Consider the following 20,627-nt stretch of genomic DNA (forward strand, 5'->3'; position numbering starts at 1 on the left):
TCAGTTCTAACGTTAGAATATTCTTTATGAAAAGCTTTTAAAAAATTATTTTCAAGAACCATTTAAAAAAAATTACGTTAATCATGTATTTTCATTCTGGGTAAAAGAGTGTTTATTAAATATGTAATTAAAAACACACACGTGACGCTACTTGGTTCCGCCCTCCCCGCCCGTAGACCCTTCCAGAAGTCGCAGGCAGACTCGTGGGTTTTGCTGTTCTGCCTCGCTTCTGATTTTCATCGTTAAAACTCATCATCTTAACAGTTGAACACTTTCAAAGTGTTCCGAGCCCTCGGTCAACATGTCCTCTATGGGGACACTTGCTTTCGATGACTATGGGAGGCCTTTTCTCATCATTAAAGACCAGGACACGAAGACGCGGTTATCGGGCATTGACGCACTTAAGGTACAATGGGCTAGCTAACGGGGCTCAGCTGCAGCATGTTAGCAATTAGCTTTTAGTTGCATGACATGTGATGCGTTAAGCAAATACAATAATTTCTACTATTCAATGCTTCGATTTTAAATCGTACACTCAATTGGCAAGCTGAGGTCTTGGTGCATTAACAATAGAATAGCATTGTTCAAAGGATTAGCTAGTCGGGCTAACATCGAGGCCCATGTGCGTTCTTGGGTGTTGCTACAATGACCATCAAAAATGGTCGTTATTGATGCACATTATTTCCAAATCTTTCTCGGAGACGGCAACTTAAATCTGTCTTCAGCACAACGTTAGAGACCAAGGATAATATCGTCACGTTATTTAAAATGTGCGCTGACATGGACATTGTGCTTGTGATTTTTGCAGTCTCATATTATGGCAGCCAAGGCTGTCGCGTCAACGCTGAAGACATCTTTGGGACCTAATGGTGAGTATAAACCAGTGCAGTTACTTTGGCCCCAATGATTCGAGAGGGCTAGATGAGTGCGTAGTTGCTGCATAGCTGCGCAAATAAATACAATTAACCACTACTTTGTCAATTTCGTAGCCCTCATTCAATTATCAGCCATTTACATTTTAATTTTAGCCAAGATTATACTTTTCTTTAACCGTTTTTTGTTTCTTTATTTGCATCCAGGTCTTGACAAGATGATGGTTGACAAGGATGGAGAGGTGACTGTCACAAACGACGGAGCCACTATTCTCAGCCTGATGGATGTGGACCACCAGATTGCCAAGCTCATGGTGGAGCTTTCCAAGTCCCAGGATGATGAGATTGGTGATGGAACCACTGGAGTTGTTGGTACGTGAAAGGATGGATGATGGTGATGATAAAGGGGGGTGTTTGGCTGTAAACCTGGATTGGGATTATCAATACATCATCAAACCCAGCTATTGTGGGTGTGGTCTTACTGTGTTTTCCTCTTCCTCCTCAGTGCTGGCTGGTGCTCTGCTCGAGCAGGCCGAGCAGCTGCTGGACCGTGGAATCCACCCCATCAGGATCTCTGACGGTTATGACCAGGCCGCACGCGTTGCCATAGAGCAGCTTGACAAAATTGCGGAAACCTTAGTCTACGATCCCAACAACACAGAACCGCTCGTTGAGACCGCCATGACAACACTGGGATCCAAAATGTGAGCCCCGTAGACACAGAATTGTTGATTGATTGGTTTTGTTATTGGGTTTCTAATTTTCATGATATTAATTGGGTAGACAAAATATTAGAAACAGTAAGGGCTTGCATCTTTCCCTCAAGACCATTCGATATGTATTTTGATAAATGGTCTGTGATACAAAAACGATACCGTTTAACCATGTAATGATTTGATACTGTTCAATATAGCACTACTTTGATTTGATTCAGTTTAACGTAATTATTATAGTATTCTCACAATGTGTCATATATTTCCTGTACCAATATGGCTCAATGCAGCACATTGGCCATGGTCATAATTTTGTATTAAAAAAAAATGGGAAACCAATAAGGCAACATCTTTAGACAAACGGGTGTTTTAAATCTACAGGAAACACTTAGTGGACAAACAAGTGTTCTGTCTCTGCATCCAATCGATTGACACCATGCGTACCCAGCTAGCTGCTATATCACTGTAGCATTGGCATACTAGGACAGTGTAGAACAGCAGTGGAACACTAGCTGCTCTACGCTAGTCATGCTAATTTATTTGCGTTTGCTAACCTTAAGTCATAGAAGTAGCCAAAACTCTTGTTGAATGTAGCTTAGCCTTCGACATACAAAACGATCACCTGACACGTTTTAATCCCATTTGTTTTTGAGACTCTTCATAGCTTGTTACCTAGCCTGCTCCCCACTAGTGACTGCCTAGTTTGCATGAATGACTTTTGGTCATATCTTTCATTCGAGACCATCATATAGTAGAATAAAGTGACAGCTATGATGTAGCATCTTAAAGTTCTACTGTTGTCTTTCAGTATCAACCGGTGTCACAGACAGATGGCAGAGATTGCAGTCAATGCCATCCTCACTGTCGCCGACATGGAGAGGAAGGATGTCGACTTTGAGCTCATCAAGATGGAGGGCAAAGTGGGAGGCAAGCTGGAGGACACGCAGCTCATCAAGGGAGTCATAGTTGACAAGGAGTTCAGCCACCCTCAGATGCCCAAGGTACAAACAAGAGGAATGTCACAATTGGATGATTTCACAGGCTCTATTTCGAGTTTCGTCTTTGATGACCACTGATGTTGACATCAACTATTTTATTTCCCCACTCAGCTTCTGAAAGATGTTAAAATTGCCATCCTTACCTGCCCGTTTGAGCCACCTAAGCCCAAGACCAAGCATAAGTTGGACGTGACCTCTGTGGAGGATTACAAAGCTCTCCAGAAATATGAAAAGGAGAAGTTTGAGGAGATGATCCACCAGGTTAGTGCTGCAGGAAGGTACTAAAACTGAATTCTTCACATCTGCACATGTGCTCGAAATGTGAACTCGTATTTCTCTTTTAGGTCAAAAGCAATGGTGCGACCTTGGCCATTTGCCAGTGGGGCTTTGACGATGAAGCCAACCACCTTCTGCTGCAGAACGACCTGCCAGCCGTGCGCTGGGTCGGAGGGCCTGAGATCGAGGTGAGCGATGTTTCTCACATGATAGAAATACCGCCACAGCCCTCACCACTTTGATCAATCATTCTAGTACTTTGTCTGTGCTTAAGTGTACATTGTCTATTGTTTTCTCCCGCAGTTGATCGCCATCGCCACAGGAGGCCGCATCGTGCCACGGTTCTCCGAGTTGACACCAGAGAAGCTCGGCATAGCTGGTGTGGTGAAGGAGATCTCCTTTGGCACCACAAAGGATCACATGTTGGTTATCCAGGAGTGCAAAAATACCAGGGCTGTAACCATTTTCATCCGTGGAGGCAACAAAATGGTAAGCACAAATGGGACTCTTACTCCCCTCAACATACCAATTTATGTTAATCTATCCTTCTTGGTTCACCTTTTTATTGTATCTCTCATCAGATCATTGAGGAGGCCAAGCGCGCTCTCCATGATGCCCTGTGTGTAACCCGCAATCTGATCAGAGACAACCGTATCGTGTATGGAGGAGGAGCTTCAGAGATCGCATGTGCTCTGGCTGTCAACCAGGCTGCAGATAAGGTGAGATGCACTAAAACCCACAGATGCTTTTCACAGTTCATCTAAATTAAATATGGTTTTCCTTTATTAGAATCAAAGGTAAATATCCCAAACACCTTTTTTGGTTCTCTGGCTGATCTGGTCTTTATTTCTGCTCCTAGTGCCCATCCTTGGAGCAGTATGCCATGAGGGCGTTTGCTGATGCCATGGAGGTCATCCCGATGGCGCTGGCTGAGAACAGTGGCTTTAACCCAATCCAGACCATGGCGGAGGTCAGAGCCAGACAGGTCAAAGAGAAAAACCCCTACCTCGGCATCGACTGTCTGCATCACAACACCAATGGTAAGGAAGCAATGGTCAGACGCCGCGTTGTAGTGTCAAAGCAAGACGGCATGATATTAAACGTTTTTTTGTTTTCCTCCTACACAGACATGAAGCAGCAGCATGTGGTCGAGACCCTGATTGGAAAGAAGCAGCAGATCTCTCTGGCTACTCAGGTGGTCAGGATGATCCTCAAGATCGACGACATCCGAAGCTCCGGGGAGAGCGAGGACTGAATGCCTGAAACACTTTAAGATTTCTGGGCTGTTTTAGGCACTTCTCCGATCACGATGTTCTAACCGCACTGCGTATTGATATTTATCATTTCATACAAAATGTTCAAGCTGTTGTAGTATCAAAATCCCCATTAAAATGTTGGTCCATTGAAATTTCAAGCCTCCAATAATTTGTGTATTGCAGTCTTTATTTGTGTCTTTATTTAAGTTTAGAATTTACAACTGTTGGCAAGCTGATGCATAGGTGTAATTCATTCATGGTTATTACATAAACAAAACGACAGACTGCATCCATATTTTTGGCAAAAGTGCTAAAGAGTTTGGACCCTCCAATTCACATTTCATTAACGTCACTTCCTCATAACTGGAATGTCATCAAACTAACAATTGGGGACCTCAACTTGCTGTAAATGGCAACTTTTACATTTACCTTTTCAGTTTTTAATCCTGTACATGGAAACCTTGTTAAAGTACCATTTCAGACTCGCGCTATATGTAACTGACTCCCTATGTTGATTCTTCTGACCTCCTCTACATGTACTTGTTGAGCCAGTTGAGCATGTCTGTCCTAGCCTCCAGGATGCTGGGGTTGTCTGTGGGGTTGACGTCCTCTCTCTTGCGGTGGACGAACCCATGAGTCTGACCAGGAAAGATCTTCACCTGGTAATCCGCTGTGCATTTCTCCTTGAGCTTTGCTTCTAGGACACTCACCTAAAGAGCAAATGGATGTCAGAGGGTGTATGGCTAACATGTCGTTTTAAATGGAAGATCTGCACCTTTTAAAGTAATTGTGCCATTTCTGCTTATATTCTAGACTAAATGTTTAATTAGTGGTATATTTAAACATTAAGCCATGTGGATGTTTCATCAAAGACACCATTTAATGCTCAAGTACCAGTGAAGCTTATACCATCTCTATCGACTTAAAGGCAATACTCTAAAAAGCTCCTAAATTCATGCGTACTAACCTGGTCCAGTGGGATAACCTCATCTTTCTCCCCAAAGATGAAGAGCGTAGGAACCTTCAGCTCATACCTGTCTTCTCTTTCACGTACGATCCCTGCACAGTATCACATAAGACCATCATGAAGTCACTGTACAGTTGAATTAGGAAGAGCAGATTTGGCCACAGGTGACTCATGAATTGAACTGTGAAACATACCGTAGACTGACACTCCTGCTTTGACTTCTGGGTATTGCAAGGCGAGGTAATGTGTGGCAACCCCTCCCCAGCAGAAGCCCACTGCTCCAATGTGTTTGGCCCCACACTGCTCCTTCAGGAACCTCAGCACTGCATCCACCTCTCTGTAGGAGGGAAATATTGAGACTAAAATGTCTTCAAACCAATGTATACAAGAAAATAATGAATGCAACACAAAACTACTGAAGCCACATACATTTTTCAGCTGGATACAGCTGCTTAATAAAGTAAAATTGGGCTTTTTAGTTACTTGTTTATTTCCGTGGGCTTTTTGTCTTCAAGCCACTCTGCAAATTTGGACCAGTCATTTGATGGACACCACGGCTCCTTCCCCACATAGAAGTCAGGACACACAGCACTGCATGGAGCAAAAACAATGGCAGAAGAAAGCACTGTTAACTAACTAATAGTCATATGTGATCTGCACCTGGCATTTTGAAGCACACACGTGACTATATCACTGTCCACTCTTTCTGCACAGTGTATTGATTTCTCACATGTATCCACTGGCAGCCAGCATATCGGCCATGTATCTTGTGTTGGGGAGCTGCCACCCGAAGATGTCCTGTATGACAATAACGGCCTTGTCAGACGCAGCGGTGGGTTTCACTACGTAAGCCTTGGTGTGCTCCATCTGGACCTCCTGGCCGAGCCCTTCATATTCCACCTTATCCCCAATATGACAGGGACAGGGCTTTGCTTCATTGGCCATCTGCTGACAGAGCAGAGCAGACAGTCAGCCGGAAACAGGTTGAATGTGGTCAGCGAAAGTCATGCTTAGGCCCGAGAGTCACATTATTACACAAGCGTTCGCGCAACACAATGACAAGGCAAGTTGCAAAAATACCTCATTTTCCAATATCCCCCCTTAGCCTCAAATTCAATCATTTTAGAAATGAATGTGCATTTGTAAATCGGTTTTATACCGTAGTATTTTCCGGTCTTTGCGATGAAAAAAGAAAACAATCTGGAGTACTTTGCAGGGCTCAAAAAGTTGCAGCCAGACTTCCAGACAAGTCAAATAATGAATTTCCTGCCAGGATCTTCAAAATAAAAGCTGTAATTTCAACATTCCACATGTTCTAAAATAGCGTGTACAAAAAGCAATTGAAAGGCGGGTTCAACACAATGTCATTGTGTTATTTTTTCCCTTGTATCTGATGATGATAATCACAAAATAATATCTTTCCAACTTTACCGAACTGAGTAACAGCAAAAGCTACAATCTCCAAATATTGTTTAGCGTGATGTGTTCTTTTTAAATACTGCAGCGTGAATTCTAAAGTGGTTATTAATTTGGCTACTTATTATGTGTGGTGTTAGTACAATGGATTATTCAATAACCATCCATATCTATTCTATTTAGCTAAGTAGGTTGCTCAAGTTGACCAAGACTTTCAGCAGGGAAAGTATTATCATAATTGCATTGGACATTACCGTTATTATATGTATGTCTATTTGAAGCCATACAATGCATCTTTTTCCTCCGACATGTCTCTCAAAAGGCACCGCTGGGATTCGAACCCAGGATCTCCTGTTTACTAGACAGGCGCTTTAACCATCTAAGCCACGGCGCCGCTGATCACGTCATCAGGTGGCACAAAATCAAAAAGTTATGACCAATTGACTTATTACATTTTTCAATTATGTTCATTGCCGATTCATTCTCCATCTTGGCATTGTCCCTATCGCTAAATAGCTTATTATGTAAAACATATCTCCAGATGTTTGATAAATTAGGCTTTGCTTGGGTTTTCTGAAACATATCAATATAACCAAAAACAGTGCATTTGCATTATAATTGGTTAGGTTTAAATAAGATGTATTTAAGGACAGGAGAAGATGGTCTAGCAAAAAAGTGGAAAAGTTGGAAGAACATAAAGTTCCAAATTTAGCATTGACATTTTAAGAACAATATTTTATTTGTGTGGTAAAATACCAAAACCAATTTCTCCAAAGATGGACCACTAGTAGTCAAACTTCATCTACACCTCTGGTCTGATGTGCAGAGGTGCAAGTCTGATGTTATATAAAAGTTGTTGGTTCAACACCCTGCAGATGTCGCTGTTTAACATGGATGGATATTTGATACCCAGTATCTAGAAACATCAGACAGTAAAAGCGAAGAAATGCAGAACACGTTCTCCAATGTTGACACAATAAAGATGTACATATTTAAACTGTTTTTAATTGTGTTTAGAATCAAGCTTCTGATGTTTTGACATTATTGAAATAATCTTCACGGCTTGCCGTTCACTAACCACGTGACTGGTTGTTATGGAGGTTTCCCTGCCGTAAAACTCGAGCCGCTGCGGCAAAACAAAACTGATGTGACAGGAACAGTGACGTTAGCGCATGCGTTAGCCATTTTAGCTAGCCATTCGTCTCCCAGGTTTAAACTGTCATTTCAGCAACACGGAGGATGTAACGTTTATGGTCTTACATCCACAAAACACAAAATAAAACCTTTTGTTTGGCGGCGAACACAGACTGGATGTGAGAGGACACAACGAAGCAAACACTGGTGTACAGTCTGTGGGGGAACCATTTTATGATTCTCAATGCATCCGACACAGCTAGGGATACACTCGTCTCGCTAGCTTAATTTAGCTAGCTAAACGATATCGTCTGTGTCGTGGATGGGTCCGCTGTACGAGTCACTCCTGGAAGAAACGGTGACCGGTGCCTAGCGATCATCATGGATACTGCGGAAGAAGGTAAATAAAGATCTAAAGGCATCTCTTTCTCGTTGCTTCTCAACCTGGGGTTTAACTAGCGATTAGCTTCACAAAGTGCATCACCGCGCAGCTGCTGCTGCACAGCTGGCCTGCTAGTGGTTTACTTGGCATAGCTTGGTAGCCTCACAATGTAACGCTAGTGTGAGGTTAATTCAGGGAGACGGGAGATGACTGATAAAAGTTGTTTTTAATGCAGCCAAACTCAATAAGAGCAGTAATGTGATAGAGGGACTATACGTTACTGGTGATGTCATCAGACTGTTGATGTATGGCCACATGGGTTACAAATTGTAACTCACTTAGATGTGTATATATCCAAGTAAACGTTAGCCTGCATCACCATTAAACTCCTTATTCTTAAAGGCACTTGTCTATTAACACACCCTTGTCCCGCTGGTCTCAGTCTGCACATCTCTGGTTTGCTTGGCGTTTGGCGATGGGTATCATCACTCACATGTTGTGTTTGTTTGTTTGTGTGTGCAGCGGATATTTGCCGCGTGTGCCGCTCTGAGGGGACCCCAGACAAACTCTTGTACCACCCGTGTGTCTGCACTGGGAGTATCAAGTTTATCCACCAGGAATGGTAAGTGTGTGTGGCTCCTCAGCTGTCACTTTACTCCCCCCCCCTACCCGGTACACTTTCTCCTTTTTATGAAACATTTTTGTGCACTGAAAGATCACTGACACTAATGTGAGTTTAGGCAAAGCTTGGACGCTGTGATAACTTTATTAGTGTATTTGTAAAGGTTGAAGTACAGCGAGACTGTACAACTGATTGTGCCAGTTTTGTTAATAGTTTTGTGTTACAAAATGTATTGCAATGTATTATTTCTGAAAGAAGAACACAGTGTAATGTTTATCATACTACCTATCCTGACTCAACACACATGCGCATAATGTCCTAAAGTAAACCAAAACAAACCAAGGATCTGCATTCACATGCTCACATCCTAATAGGAACTATACAGTATAATGGATTGTGATACATTTCAGGGTGGTTACTAAGTAATTGGATAACTTGCGTAAGTTATGCCCTGTGATTATTCCCACAGTGGTGGCTTGATGGCAAATGCAATCGAAGCATCATGAAAGAATGCAAAACAGGTTCATCCAGGTTGCGTTGTGTCTCTGTTTGTAGTATTGACATGGTGAAAACAACACCAGCCCCCCCCCCCCCCCCCCCCAATTTTGGAGATTGTGCTGTGTTCTCATCTGTCCTGCGTGGTCAGGTGCATGGAAATCCCCAGGCTGAAGCAAAGGCCAGGCCTGGATTGTTCTGTGGTAACTGTTGAACCTCAGTTTGTATTCATATTAGTTCACGTTCGGCCCCACACAGTTCAGAGTAACAGTCTATTGTGTCTGGATTGTGTAGTTGTGCTGAGTGTTTGCAGGCTGCAGCTAACTCTAGCTGTGGTTATCGCATTTCCTTGTTTTCTTATTGCCGGTTCTAAACTAAAATCCAGCTGTTGTGGACCTATATTTCTGATCTCAGTACACGTTTTCTGAACAACATATTGGACGGAATAATTGTTCTCTATCATGGGGGGAAACCGAGTGATTTCTTTCAACAGGGGGGGTAGAGGAAACAATGAATTGAAACCTATGTATAACCCTGTACTGTGTAGGTCTAATGACACAGGCCTAAATGCTGTTATGTGTTGGAATCAGCTGTTGTAATGACTCCCTTACACAACCAAGTTGTTAATCCCAGCGTCTTGCACATGTCACAACGATCTGGGTTGAATTACTGAATTACTGGCAACATACGAGCACAACTTATCTCAGAAACAACTGAAACCTCTTTGTTTGTTTTGACCGTGACTGAAACATGAGACGTTCTCACAGTCCGTGTCTGTTGGCTCCAGAGTTCCTGATGACAGCCGAGCATGCGACTTCATCACATATATCATTTTGTAGTCGTAGCATAGTTGACGGAAAAAATACGTCGGGTCAACACTATCAACCTTTTGTCTTCGTCTCACAACGTTAACGCCCCAGACAGTGGTTTGAATCTGCAACACCAGAGTTATTTCTTTCTAGTGACAGCATGAAGTCGGACCAATACAATCTATTGAAATCAGATCGTTTGAAATTTCCCTTTTTAAATACCTGTTAAGAACTTGTAGGTGGGTCTTTTAATTGATATATGCTCTGTACTAGGTCTCCATTCGTGTTGATTTGAAATGCAAAACTATGTACTAGGCAGAATCTCAAGCAGAACACGTTCTGCGTTGCTGAATGCTACTCTTGACTCTCTGCTTCACAGTTTGGTCCAGTGGCTGAAGCACAGCAGGAAGGAGTACTGTGAATTATGCAAGCACAGATTTGCATTCACACCAAGTAAGTCCTTGTGGCACTTGAACAATTTTGAATAATATTTAAAGCATTATCAAAGATATAAGATGATTTTAAATGTCTCTGGTTCACTCGTTCCTCTTCAGTCTACTCCCCGGACATGCCCTCACGTCTGCCCATCCAGGACATCTGTGCCGGCCTGCTGACCAGTGTGGGCACGGCCATCCGCTACTGGTTCCATTACACACTGGTGGCCTTCGCATGGCTCGGGGTGGTTCCTCTCACTGCATGTAAGTAAGAAAAAGTGGATGTGTACTAAAGGCCAACGTGATCTCCTTAATAATGGATTAGACCTTTTCCTACAGCTCAGTTGTTTCCCAGTTTTATTATCTTAAACATGTAATTTATCTACTTCTTGAGAATTGATTCAACAAAGCAACGTGGTATAAAAAGGTCTATCTGATTGTAGCTGATCAGTTTGGTTCATAGGTGTTAAAGTAGAGGTTCATTATATTGTATGTAGTAATGTTCATGGTTTAACACGATGAAGGGAATTACAGCTTTAGTACCATTACATAACAGGCAGTGCTTTGCATGTTCCAAGGTATTTAAATCCATGTCAGTTCTCAATGTAAAAAAAAAAAAAACCTGCTAGATCTATTTCATTCTCACATGTTGTGTAAATTGTTACAAAGCAAAACTGAAAAATGACGCTCATTTATTTATCTGATCTCTGGCTCAGGTCGCATCTACAAGTGTCTGTTTACCGGCTCTGTGAGCTCACTTTTGACACTGCCGCTGGACATGCTCTCCACGTGAGTGATGATACCAACATTCTCCCACTACACACTACTAAAGCTCGGCTCCTTTACCGGTCTTTTCCATAACCCGTACTTATTAAAGGTGTTCATCTTTGTGCTTCTGCAGAGAGAACCTGCTTGCAGATTGTCTACAGGGCTGCTTCGTGGTCACCTGCACACTGTGCGCCTTTATCAGCCTGGTGTGGCTCCGAGAACAAATAGTCCACGGTGGAGCGCCTCACTGGTTGGAGCAGCACCAGGCGGCACCGCCCCATGCAGCCGGACAAGCCAATGAGGTACTTTGTTTGACTGGTTTGCCAACGAGGCCACGGTCTTATTATTTTAAATCAATAAAAGGAAGAATTGTGCAATGACACCAACAAATGTACACGTTAGTCAGGATTTAAGCCAAACATTAAACAAACATATGAAGATATTTACAGTAAAGAGTTATTTGTGTGTCTTGTATTACTGTGTGCCTAATTTAGATACCATACCGTAATCCATATATCTACTTGGCAGTATACCTCCCTGACATACCTACTTCGCATACACAAAATCAACCTTACTGTCATCTCTCCCTATGTCAAAAACATGCATCTTCCCCCCCCCCCCTCAACCTCAGGCACAAGCTGCAGGCCAGCGAGCAGCCGACGAGCCCCCTGCAGCCCAGCCAGCCCCGGCTGATCCGCCAGCTCAGAACGACGCAGAGCCCGAGCCCCCCGATGTCCCCCCGGACCATGGGGATGACCCCGAGCTGGAGGAAGAGGAGGGAGCCGCCGCCGAAGACGCCGACCCCAACAATGGAGCACAAGGTTTGAATTTGATAAGTAAACTAATCTCAGAGTTTCCAGTTAAATCTTTTTTTTTTCCAGCAGTTGTAGTGGTATTTTTGGTCAGTACTGAGCGAGTTGCTACGCTGTATGAAGTGTTTCCCTCACTACATAAAGAGCATTCATTTTCAGACACGCGTCAGCACAAACAAACAATGATTATGTTCCAGAATGGCACACTGCCGGTCTGTCCGTCACATTTCACATTATGTTCTGCCTGGTTCGATTTTACGGAGACGTGCTGTGATGCATTACCATATTAAGTTACATTGCTTAACATCACGGCGTATGACAAGGAGCAGAACATCATGAACATAGTGTTTACAAAAGGTGTTGTCTCCAGTGAAGACCGCAAACAGCAAACAGACAACTCCAGGGTTTATGGAAATGCTCTGTTAAAAGCTCGAACAAACACTACCACTGCCTTTAGAGCACACAATTCATTTGAGAATAATACAACGATGTGTCGAAGTGTTACCCCCAGCACTCATAACCCACTTATTTGTTTTTTCTCTCGCTGTGGTTAATGGACTGATTTTGCAGCGGGCTCGGCAAAACAGGTCGTTAATGAATTGTGATTGTATTAAACATTATTCTAGCTGTGGGGCGTCGCCGCTGCTAAATGAATGCAGAGGTTGTTTTGCAAACAAATTGTCCCCGGAACAGCATTAATAATTTAATCCTAACAGCGTTCTTAAGTCCAATTTTTTTTCTTTTGTTGTTGCTAAAAGCCGACCCATAAACATTTGACCAAACAAACTTCATAACGGTGCTGCCCTGTCGCCATACGGTGCACTGTAATGCCGTGGCCATATCTGACGAGCAGGAAGATGCACATGCAACCTATTGTGACTGATCTAGGATTGGATGTTTATGTCGATACTTGTTAAGTTGCTTATGGTTGTGAATGTCCTACTCGTCTTTAACGTGAATATGTTTCTGTGTAGATGACATGAATTGGAATGCTTTGGAGTGGGACAGAGCGGCGGAGGAGCTCACCTGGGAAAGGGTAACTCTGCATGACATTACTGACCCCCCCCCCCCCCATCCCTAGTACACAATGTATTCTTATCAAAGTTTTTGGTTAGTTGTGTAATATATCATGAAGTACTTAGAATCTTTCCATTTCACCTTTTCAGATGCTTGGCCTGGATGGTTCACTGGTGTTTTTGGTAAGTCTTGTGTTGTCGGTTTTGATTTTTACACTCATGTATGATACATTTTTAATAAAAATTGTACTTGGACCCTTTTGTCTTGTAGGAGCATGTTTTTTGGGTAGTGTCTCTCAACACACTCTTCATCCTGGTCTTTGGTGAGTACTGCAGACTAAAACAAGGATTTATCATCCGCATAATGATTGATTTCATGTATTTGATGATTAAATGTAGTGAAGGACAAACATACGTTAAGGCCTCAAACAAAAAAACTGAAGCTAACATTAAACAGAATATAACATATTATTTATTCATAGCAATGGTGCAGGTTGGTTGCATTTGTTTTTTGTTTATATGCCACAATGAGAAAACGTCTTCTATCTTTTCCTCTTTCAGCATTCTGTCCCTACCACATCGGCCACTTCTCCGTTGTGGGTCTTGGCTTTGAGGAATATGTAAGGAACTGCTCTCATCCAATTGCAGCATTGTTCCCCAACATTGCGTCTCTTGAACCGTGATTAATTGCTCGACTTCAACCTTGTGCTGTTCCTCAGGTCCAAGCCTCTCACTTTGAGGGCTTAATCACCACCATCGTGGGCTACATACTGCTGGCGATGTCGCTCATCCTCTGTCACGTATCCTTCCGTCTAAATGTGAAAACCTAAATCAAACATAATTCCATTACAAGGACGGGGAAATGTATTCTGCTGGGTCTGTGCGGGTGTAAATGTGTGATCCTTAATGGCTGCTTCAGGGACTGGCTGCTCTGGTCCGGTTCCAGCGCTCCCGACGTCTCCTGGGAGTCTGCTACATCGTTGTCAAGGTAAAGCCTCCTAAGTGCATTCCTGCGTTGTGTAACTCGCGTCCGCATCGTCCTTGGTGGAAATAGAGACTGAAGTATTTACTACCTGAACGTAACGCCTGTGCCTGAAACTGAATGAGAAGAAAAGTGTCACATGATTGTATTTCAGAGCCTTTCTTAGAGATTTTAAGTTTTTGATGTACCCACATACGGTGTAAACTAAAGTGATACTGTGACACATCTCTGGTTCCATTACAGGTCTCTCTGCTGGTTGTCGTTGAGATCGGTGTTTTTCCACTCATCTGTGGCTGGTGGCTTGATATCTGCTCTTTAGTAAGTCTCTCTTGCACTCTTAAATTATGTCATTCTTGTTTTTGGAAGCCCCCCCCCCCCCCCACACTTGGTTACATTATTCATTAAACTGCTGTAATGTTAAGACTTGGTAACTTGGTCATAGGAAGGTTAATTGTATTTCTCATCCTTGGCTGATCGTCACAGATACATATATACCATATTTCATAATGACATACAGAGACAGAACCGGATGCTGTTGGTCACACAGGACGGCATAAGGGGAGCGCGTCCTTCCTGCACTGTGTGCAATAAGCTCTCTGTCTCATTTCAGTTCCTCCCACAAATTTAAAATGGGCTTCTTTAAATGACAAAGCTGGTTTGGTCTCTTGCTACGAAGCCGTTTTGTTGTACGTCATATGGGACATCTAAAATAGACATCCTATTTAAAGGTTTATAGACACAACAGCACTTACATAAGTTAACAATGCCAATATGGAGGATGGGATTTACCTTTTGAGCAGCAGTGGAGGAGTCGTTCTTCCTGCATGTACTCTCAGGAACTAATTAACCGTAGTCTAATTTTAATCTGTTCAGCATACGGTATGCACAAATGTTATTCATAGCACATTTTGTCATCGAGGGAACAGTGCATTCATTTATCAAAGACAAGTAATTAGGATGCATCATCTTTGAACCGGTCTAAATGCTCTCTTTCTTTAACACTGTTCCTTCCTGCAGGAGATGTTCGATGCCTCCCTGAAAGACCGAGAGTTGAGTTTTAAGTCGGCGCCTGGTACCACCATGTTCCTGCACTGGCTTGTGGGAATGGTCTACGTCTTCTACTTTGCTTCTTTCATCCTCCTCCTGAGAGAGGTAAGATCCTGATGAGAGTGCCGATCATTCCTCAGTTAGTTTACTGTGAGTCGGTTCATTTGTATGCGTCCCCGCTGTCGACGGCTGTGGCCGGCGGCATTATGTTACGTCTGTACCTCCATCCGTCCGTCCCATTGTGGTGAGCACGATATCTCAAGAACGCCTGGAGGACATGTCTTCATCTTTGGCACAAACGTCCACTTCGACTCGAAGTTGAACTTTTTAAATACATGTAACGCTAACTTCTATTGTTGTTTGTTCCATCAGGTGCTGCGGCCGGGAGTGCTGTGGTTTCTGAGAAACCTCAACGACCCCGATTTTAACCCGGTGCAGGAGATGATTCACCTGCCCATCTACAGACACCTGCGGCGGTTCATCCTGTCCGTGGTGGTGTTTGGCTCCATCGTGTTGCTCATGCTGTGGCTGCCCGTCAGGCTGATCAAACTACTGATGCCCACCTTCCTCCCCTACAACGTCATGCTCTACAGGTAACCAGCAGGCACAACACAATGACTCGGCGATAAACTGTGTGAAAGCTGCTGCCTTGTCACTGTGAAATGGTGTGTGTGCAACCACTTCCTCCTGAGGCCAGATAGCCGCAACATCTCCCCGTACATCTTGAACAAAAGAGGAAATATCAACCGCATTGCTAACTTGAAAGACTGATAAACTACGACTGAGCTGCAGTGACCTACCTGTTTGAGTAAATGTTGAGAACAGATGTCTCAACTCTTCGATGTGACCACGTGGTTCATGTCCTTGCACACGCTGTTTAAATGGCTGTTTTTCTGACCCCATCCCCCCTCTTTCCCCTCAGTGACGCCCCGGTCAGCGAGTTGTCTTTGGAGCTATTATTACTTCAGGTTGTGCTGCCAGCTCTATTGGAGCAGGGACACACTCGCCAGTGGCTCAAAGGCCTGGTCAGGGCCTGGACAGTCAGTGCTGGATATTTACTGTAGGTCAACACGTTTGAATACACTTCTACATATGTCATCATACATGATATTTTCCTCTAGACTGGCTGTCTATAACCAAACCCGTCTTTACCTCCACAGAGACCTCCACTCCTACCTCCTCGGGGAGCAGGAGGACGACGCCAACCAGCCTGTCAACAACAACAACAACAACAACCCTCCTCCTGGTCACCACAACAACAACAACAACCCTGCCCCTGCTGTTGGCGAGGGGCTGCATGCAGCCCATCAGGCCATTCTGCAGCAAGGGGGACCAGTTGGATTCCAGCCTTACCACAGACCCCTTCGCTTCCCATTCAGGGTGAGACGGTCCCATGGTTTTGAACATTCATCACTGCAGTTTCTGGGGAATTGCATGTTGTGTAACTGTTTTAAGTATAGTTACTGTACTTGTTTGATTGACCCACACAAAGGTACCACTTACTGCACATTTTAGGTTACACAACCCCCAGTTATTACACTCGCCCTCCTTCATGTTAAAGGCCTTTATCTTATGATTGTCAATTGCAGTTTATAAAATACAACATTGACACATTTACACAGTGTAAACAAAGAATGGAGAAGCATAATCTCATATGACTAAGCTTGGTTACTTCATTGCCTTCACGTGTATTCTAAAACTGTCCCTATCTTTTCTTTAGATTGTGCTGCTAATAGCGTTCATGTGCTTCACTCTGCTGGTGGCCAGTCTGCTGTGCCTAACCCAACCAGGTAAGATGTGGTGGCATGAAAGACAACCAGCAATTTATTTTCTACTTTGCAGACTCACACCCAAACCATAATTAAAGGGTGAATCTCTCTATATATATATATATATATATAAATGCATGTCTGTGCTGTTGAAGCGGTTCTTTTTTTGAAGTTCACTTCTTTGTAAACCAGACCTGAGGTTCCCTCTCAAGCTGGGACGTTGAAGAGATGTCATGTTTGTGTTGTCACGTTTTGTATTTCAGTGTTCACCGGGCGCTGGCTGATGTCCTTCTGGACAGGAAGCTCCAAAATCCACGAGCTGTACACAGCGGCGTGCGGCCTCTATGTCTGCTGGCTGTCTATCCGCGGAGTCACCGTGCTGCTGGCCTGGATGCCCCAGGGACGCACCGTCATTGCACGCAAAGTCCAGGAGTGGACCCTCATGGTGGGTTTCTGTGAGCAGCCGCCATTGTAGGCAAACACCAAAACTGGGCAGCACAGTGGTTTTGTAATAAGTTCTCTTTCCAGCTATTAAATTGTCTACAGTTGAGCCTTAAGGCAGTGTTTTTGTTGAATGGTTGGTTGCTTATTACAACATCATTGGGCCGATAGCCAAAATGTGCCAGCACCTGCATAGTAGTACTATCCCAACCTGTACTGCCGTAGTTTTGTCCCATGGAGGAGGAAATGTGGGACCATCAAAGGGGAATACCACTCAAACTACTTGTTCATTTAACCGTTTGAAGCGTTGAAAGTTTATGATTATGTTCATTGTATTTTCTTCCTTTGTTTGTGCAGATTCTGAAGACCCTGGTTGTAGCTCTGCTGGTCGCTGGAGTCATCCCGCTGCTGCTGGGCCTGCTGTTTGAACTGGTCATTGTGGCCCCGCTCAGGGTCCCCCTGGACCAAACACCCCTCTTCTACCCGTGGCAGGTATGATTGGGGCTCTGGGTTGTATGGGGTTTTAGTGGTTCATTATTGTGTTGTAATTGTCACCCCCATGTTCATCCCTTGATTTCTCTGCTGTCTACAGGACTGGGCTCTTGGAGTGCTCCATGCCAAAATCATTGCTGCCATCACTCTCATGGGCCCTCAGTGGTGGCTGAAGACCGTTATTGAGCAGGTGGGTCTGAAATGGATATTTCGCTTTTATCTCCTACTCTAAATGAGAAATCGATAAGATAACAAACAAATACATGAATTGCTTTTCCACTATAGTTGACTTTGCATGCAGTAAATAAACAGTTGAGGGGTTAGTCTGTAAATCAGTTTGGAGAGCCTGAGTTAAAGCTCCCATGTGACTATGAATTCACTCTGCTCAGACAGTGGGTCCCTCCCACATCCATAGGTGCTGTTTTTTTTTTTTAGCTGACTCGCTCTTTTCTGTTTAAAAAGAGGGATACGAGAATTACATTGTGATTATCTGTAGAGTATAATGACTGTAAACTTTCTCCTCAGGTTTACGCAAACGGCATTCGCAACATCGATCTCCAGTTCATCATCCGTAAGCTGGCGGCTCCGGTCATCTCGGTCCTGCTGCTGTCCCTGTGCGTGCCATACGTGATCGCTGCCGGGGTGGTGCCCGCTGTTGGTGAGTGTCTTGAGTACCTGCGTACATGGAAATCAATTCAACAAAATAACAACATTTAAAACCAAAAAGCTATTTTTTACTCAAAAACTGGAGAGCCCAAAGTAAGAGACGAATAATAAAAAGTGCGTTACTTTTGCAGGAGTTATCCCGGAGATGGAGATTCTAATGCAGAGGAGAATCTACCCGTTCCTCTTGATGGTGGTCTCGCTGATCGGCATCCTGTCTTTCCAGATCCGACAGTTCAAACGCCTTTATGAGCACATCAAGAACGACAAGTAAGGATCTATTAGCGTAGAGCCGTCTGTAGAAATCGACATGTACTTTACAATTTTTAGCGCTTATTTTTGTCGTGGTGATCTCTTTACAGGTACCTGGTTGGGCAGAGGCTTGTCAACTACGAACGGAAGGCTGCAAGAGCAAGCTCGGTCCCACCTCCCAACCCCGTCGCAGAGTAGAGTTTTGTGTCACGCGTTGCCACATTTTTGCACCCGTTACCCTGCGTACATCCCGTCTGCTCATTAGCCCACCCTTTTTTGATTTTCAACTCAATCCTTGGACCGTTATTCTTTTGAATCTCCCGTGGATCTTGATGGATTTGATGGATGTCGTTCAATTCCTTGTGTTCCTTGTCATGCCCATCAACGGTGGGATGGGGAAAATGTATTATAATCATGGGACAGCTGAGTAATTCCTCACACAAACGGTGTGGGCAGGAGGGTGAGGGGGTCAGAGGTTTGATATGAAGCTCAACATCTGTATTGTCGTTCATGCCTTGCTTTGTAAAGTGCTGCCTGATAATTGTACATGTGTAAATACTTTGAATGCAGACTTTGTCTTAAAAAAAAAAAAAAAAGAAAGACGGATATGGATTAATGCAATGACCATTGTACATCTTAAAAGTGTATGTATAATTTATTAAATCAGACTGACAATTTATCTTTTTTGTTGCAAGTGTTGTAAAATGCTGTATGTTGTTTTTTTGGGGTGTTTTTTTTTTAATTCTTCAAACTTTTATTTTAAAAATGTTGCATTCATCTCAATGAGAAGATACATTTCTCACATACGTTCGCCCTATGGAGGTGTAAAGCGTTATCAATACATGACTGGCGGCGGTGTGATTGTCTCATCCTTTGGTATGAGTGGAGAATTTAGAACAACTCCAAACATCTCTGCTAGAACACCAGGTATCTCCTCATCTTCAAGGTCCCTGGTTGTGGTTTCCAGCACTCCCCCGGCTTCTTCCGATAGAAATGTGGTGCTGCTCAGCTTGCGGCCGATGTAGGTGAGCCTCCCGCCCGGTTTTAAAACGGTGCAGAGGGACTTGCAGAAGAAGAGGGAGCAGGGGGAGCTCTGGTGGTACCGGCACATCTCGTCAAAGTCCTCCAGACGCCGAGGTTCAAGGCTGAACTTGTAGATTTCTGTCCAGTCTCCATCTGGCCCTTTGTTCTCCTCCCGTTGCCACTCCAGAAAGCACATCCCCGTGTCCCTCCTGATGCGGTACACGCGGTGGCCCTGCTCCTGGGGGCCGCTGGTCTCCAGCGAAAGGGGGACACTAAAGCCCGCGGTGCCGAACCCGACGTCGCACAGCCAGCGGTGCCCGTCGAGGCTCACCATCAGGACCAAATGGTCGAAAGGTGGGCCGTAGCGGCCAGTGGTGCCTTTCACCTGACCCGAGAGCAGCGTCACCTGGAAGCCCAGCTCGGCCAGCAGCCAGCAGAAGAGCCCGTTATTCTCACAGCAGAAACCTCCGCGGCGCTGCTTCACTATCTTGTCGTACAGAAGAGGGGGGTCTAGTTGAATCCGTCCGCCGCTGTGCACCGTGAGGTTTTCAAACGGAACCGACATCAGGTGACCGGTGTGGACCGACCGCAGCACCTCCAGGCTGGGCTCGGCTGGGCCGGCAAACCCGATGCGCGACAAATATGTCTCCACGTGCATCTCAGCGGAAGACATGGTCGCTGTTTTTGTTTTTTTGTGTGTATGGATTACGGACAACTAATACGTTCACTTTTAGCCTCAACTTCCCTGTGAGCTGGCTGTAGAGGCCACGGTTCCAGTAACAATATAATTGCTTCCTGGTGAACTTAGGACAAGTAGCACCGCCCTGCGGTCAGCTCCTGCTTCATGAAATAATAAAACAACATATGTGGATACAACACCCATACACAGGCTGTCGTTTTGATAAGTACAAGGTTCAATGCTTTTTTTTTTATTAATTGTTTTTTTTATTAAAATGCAACTTTGTGGAAAAAAATGTTTTTCAAATCA

General features: G+C 44.1%; 4 protein-coding genes and 1 non-coding gene across 6 annotated transcripts; 2 read left to right on the top strand and 3 right to left on the bottom strand.

Annotated features, from left to right (window-relative positions):
- Positions 1-173: 173 nt before the first annotated feature.
- Positions 174-4,267, top strand: cct5 (chaperonin containing TCP1, subunit 5 (epsilon)). The gene is made up of 11 exons (XM_076080426.1): positions 174-406; positions 809-869; positions 1,080-1,244; positions 1,378-1,576; positions 2,394-2,586; positions 2,695-2,844; positions 2,928-3,047; positions 3,163-3,348; positions 3,441-3,578; positions 3,719-3,899; positions 3,987-4,267. The coding sequence occupies exons 1-11, from the start codon at positions 302-304 to the stop codon at positions 4,112-4,114; spliced, it is 1,626 nt and encodes a 541-aa protein (XP_075936541.1). The 5' UTR covers positions 174-301; the 3' UTR covers positions 4,115-4,267.
- Positions 4,268-4,298: 31 nt separating this feature from the next.
- cmbl (carboxymethylenebutenolidase homolog (Pseudomonas)) lies at positions 4,299-6,338 on the bottom strand. 2 transcript variants are annotated; one of them, XM_076080428.1, is made up of 6 exons: positions 6,242-6,338; positions 5,813-6,027; positions 5,566-5,673; positions 5,277-5,419; positions 5,083-5,174; positions 4,299-4,825 (listed from the first exon to the last, which is right to left on the bottom strand). In XM_076080428.1, exons 2-6 carry the CDS (start codon positions 6,025-6,027, stop codon positions 4,646-4,648), a joined length of 738 nt encoding a protein of 245 aa, XP_075936543.1. In that variant the 5' UTR covers positions 6,242-6,338; the 3' UTR covers positions 4,299-4,645. The 2 variants fall into 2 exon arrangements, with proteins under 2 accessions (XP_075936543.1, XP_075936544.1); XM_076080429.1 differs by having other exon boundaries at positions 5,813-6,030; positions 6,242-6,337.
- Positions 6,339-6,818: 480 nt separating this feature from the next.
- trnat-agu (transfer RNA threonine (anticodon AGU)) lies at positions 6,819-6,892 on the bottom strand. The gene has a single exon. It is a non-coding gene; the product is annotated as a tRNA-Thr (tRNA).
- A 742-nt stretch (positions 6,893-7,634) lies between these two features.
- LOC142937478 (E3 ubiquitin-protein ligase MARCHF6-like) lies at positions 7,635-19,295 on the top strand. The gene is made up of 25 exons (XM_076080434.1): positions 7,635-8,032; positions 8,537-8,636; positions 10,320-10,393; positions 10,495-10,638; positions 11,091-11,163; positions 11,276-11,444; positions 11,774-11,963; positions 12,929-12,990; positions 13,121-13,153; positions 13,242-13,293; positions 13,532-13,590; positions 13,690-13,770; positions 13,890-13,958; positions 14,196-14,270; positions 14,970-15,104; positions 15,372-15,592; positions 15,922-16,059; positions 16,160-16,379; positions 16,720-16,789; positions 17,032-17,213; positions 17,567-17,701; positions 17,802-17,891; positions 18,227-18,359; positions 18,499-18,634; positions 18,727-19,295. The coding sequence occupies exons 1-25, from the start codon at positions 8,014-8,016 to the stop codon at positions 18,812-18,814; spliced, it is 2,748 nt and encodes a 915-aa protein (XP_075936549.1). The 5' UTR covers positions 7,635-8,013; the 3' UTR covers positions 18,815-19,295.
- LOC142937479 (arylamine N-acetyltransferase 2-like) lies at positions 18,504-20,451 on the bottom strand. The gene has a single exon (XM_076080435.1). It carries the CDS (start codon positions 20,310-20,312, stop codon positions 19,452-19,454), a length of 861 nt encoding a protein of 286 aa, XP_075936550.1. The 5' UTR covers positions 20,313-20,451; the 3' UTR covers positions 18,504-19,451.
- Between the last annotated feature and the right edge of the window lie 176 nt (positions 20,452-20,627).

This window comes from Anarhichas minor, unplaced genomic scaffold, assembly GCF_050575085.1.
Source record: "Anarhichas minor isolate MPS153535 unplaced genomic scaffold, ASM5057508v1 ptg000074l, whole genome shotgun sequence".
Classification (NCBI taxonomy): Eukaryota; Metazoa; Chordata; class Actinopteri; order Perciformes; family Anarhichadidae; genus Anarhichas; species Anarhichas minor.

What these genes read in the sequence shown, in the direction of transcription:
- cct5 (XM_076080426.1), top strand. Translation starts at nt 302, where the DNA reads ATGTCCTCTATGGGGACACTTGCTTTCGATGACTATGGGAGGCCTTTT. An exon ending in TCAACCAGGCTGCAGATAAG is followed by an intron (nt 3,579 to 3,718) that starts GTGAGATGCACT and finishes TTCTGCTCCTAG; the next exon opens with TGCCCATCCTTGGAGCAGTA. An exon ending in TCTGCATCACAACACCAATG is followed by an intron (nt 3,900 to 3,986) that starts GTAAGGAAGCAA and finishes CCTCCTACACAG; the next exon opens with ACATGAAGCAGCAGCATGTG.
- LOC142937479 (XM_076080435.1), bottom strand. Translation starts at nt 20,312, where the DNA reads ATGTCTTCCGCTGAGATGCACGTGGAGACATATTTGTCGCGCATCGGG.
- LOC142937478 (XM_076080434.1), top strand. An exon ending in TACAACGTCATGCTCTACAG is followed by an intron (nt 15,593 to 15,921) that starts GTAACCAGCAGG and finishes CTTTCCCCTCAG; the next exon opens with TGACGCCCCGGTCAGCGAGT. An exon ending in GTCAGTGCTGGATATTTACT is followed by an intron (nt 16,060 to 16,159) that starts GTAGGTCAACAC and finishes TTACCTCCACAG; the next exon opens with AGACCTCCACTCCTACCTCC.
- cmbl (XM_076080428.1), bottom strand. Translation starts at nt 6,027, where the DNA reads ATGGCCAATGAAGCAAAGCCCTGTCCCTGTCATATTGGGGATAAGGTG. An exon ending in CTGGCTGCCAGTGGATACAT is followed by an intron (nt 5,674 to 5,812) that starts GTGAGAAATCAA and finishes TGCTCCATGCAG; the next exon opens with TGCTGTGTGTCCTGACTTCT. An exon ending in AGGTTATCCCACTGGACCAG is followed by an intron (nt 4,826 to 5,082) that starts GTTAGTACGCAT and finishes TTTGCTCTTTAG; the next exon opens with GTGAGTGTCCTAGAAGCAAA.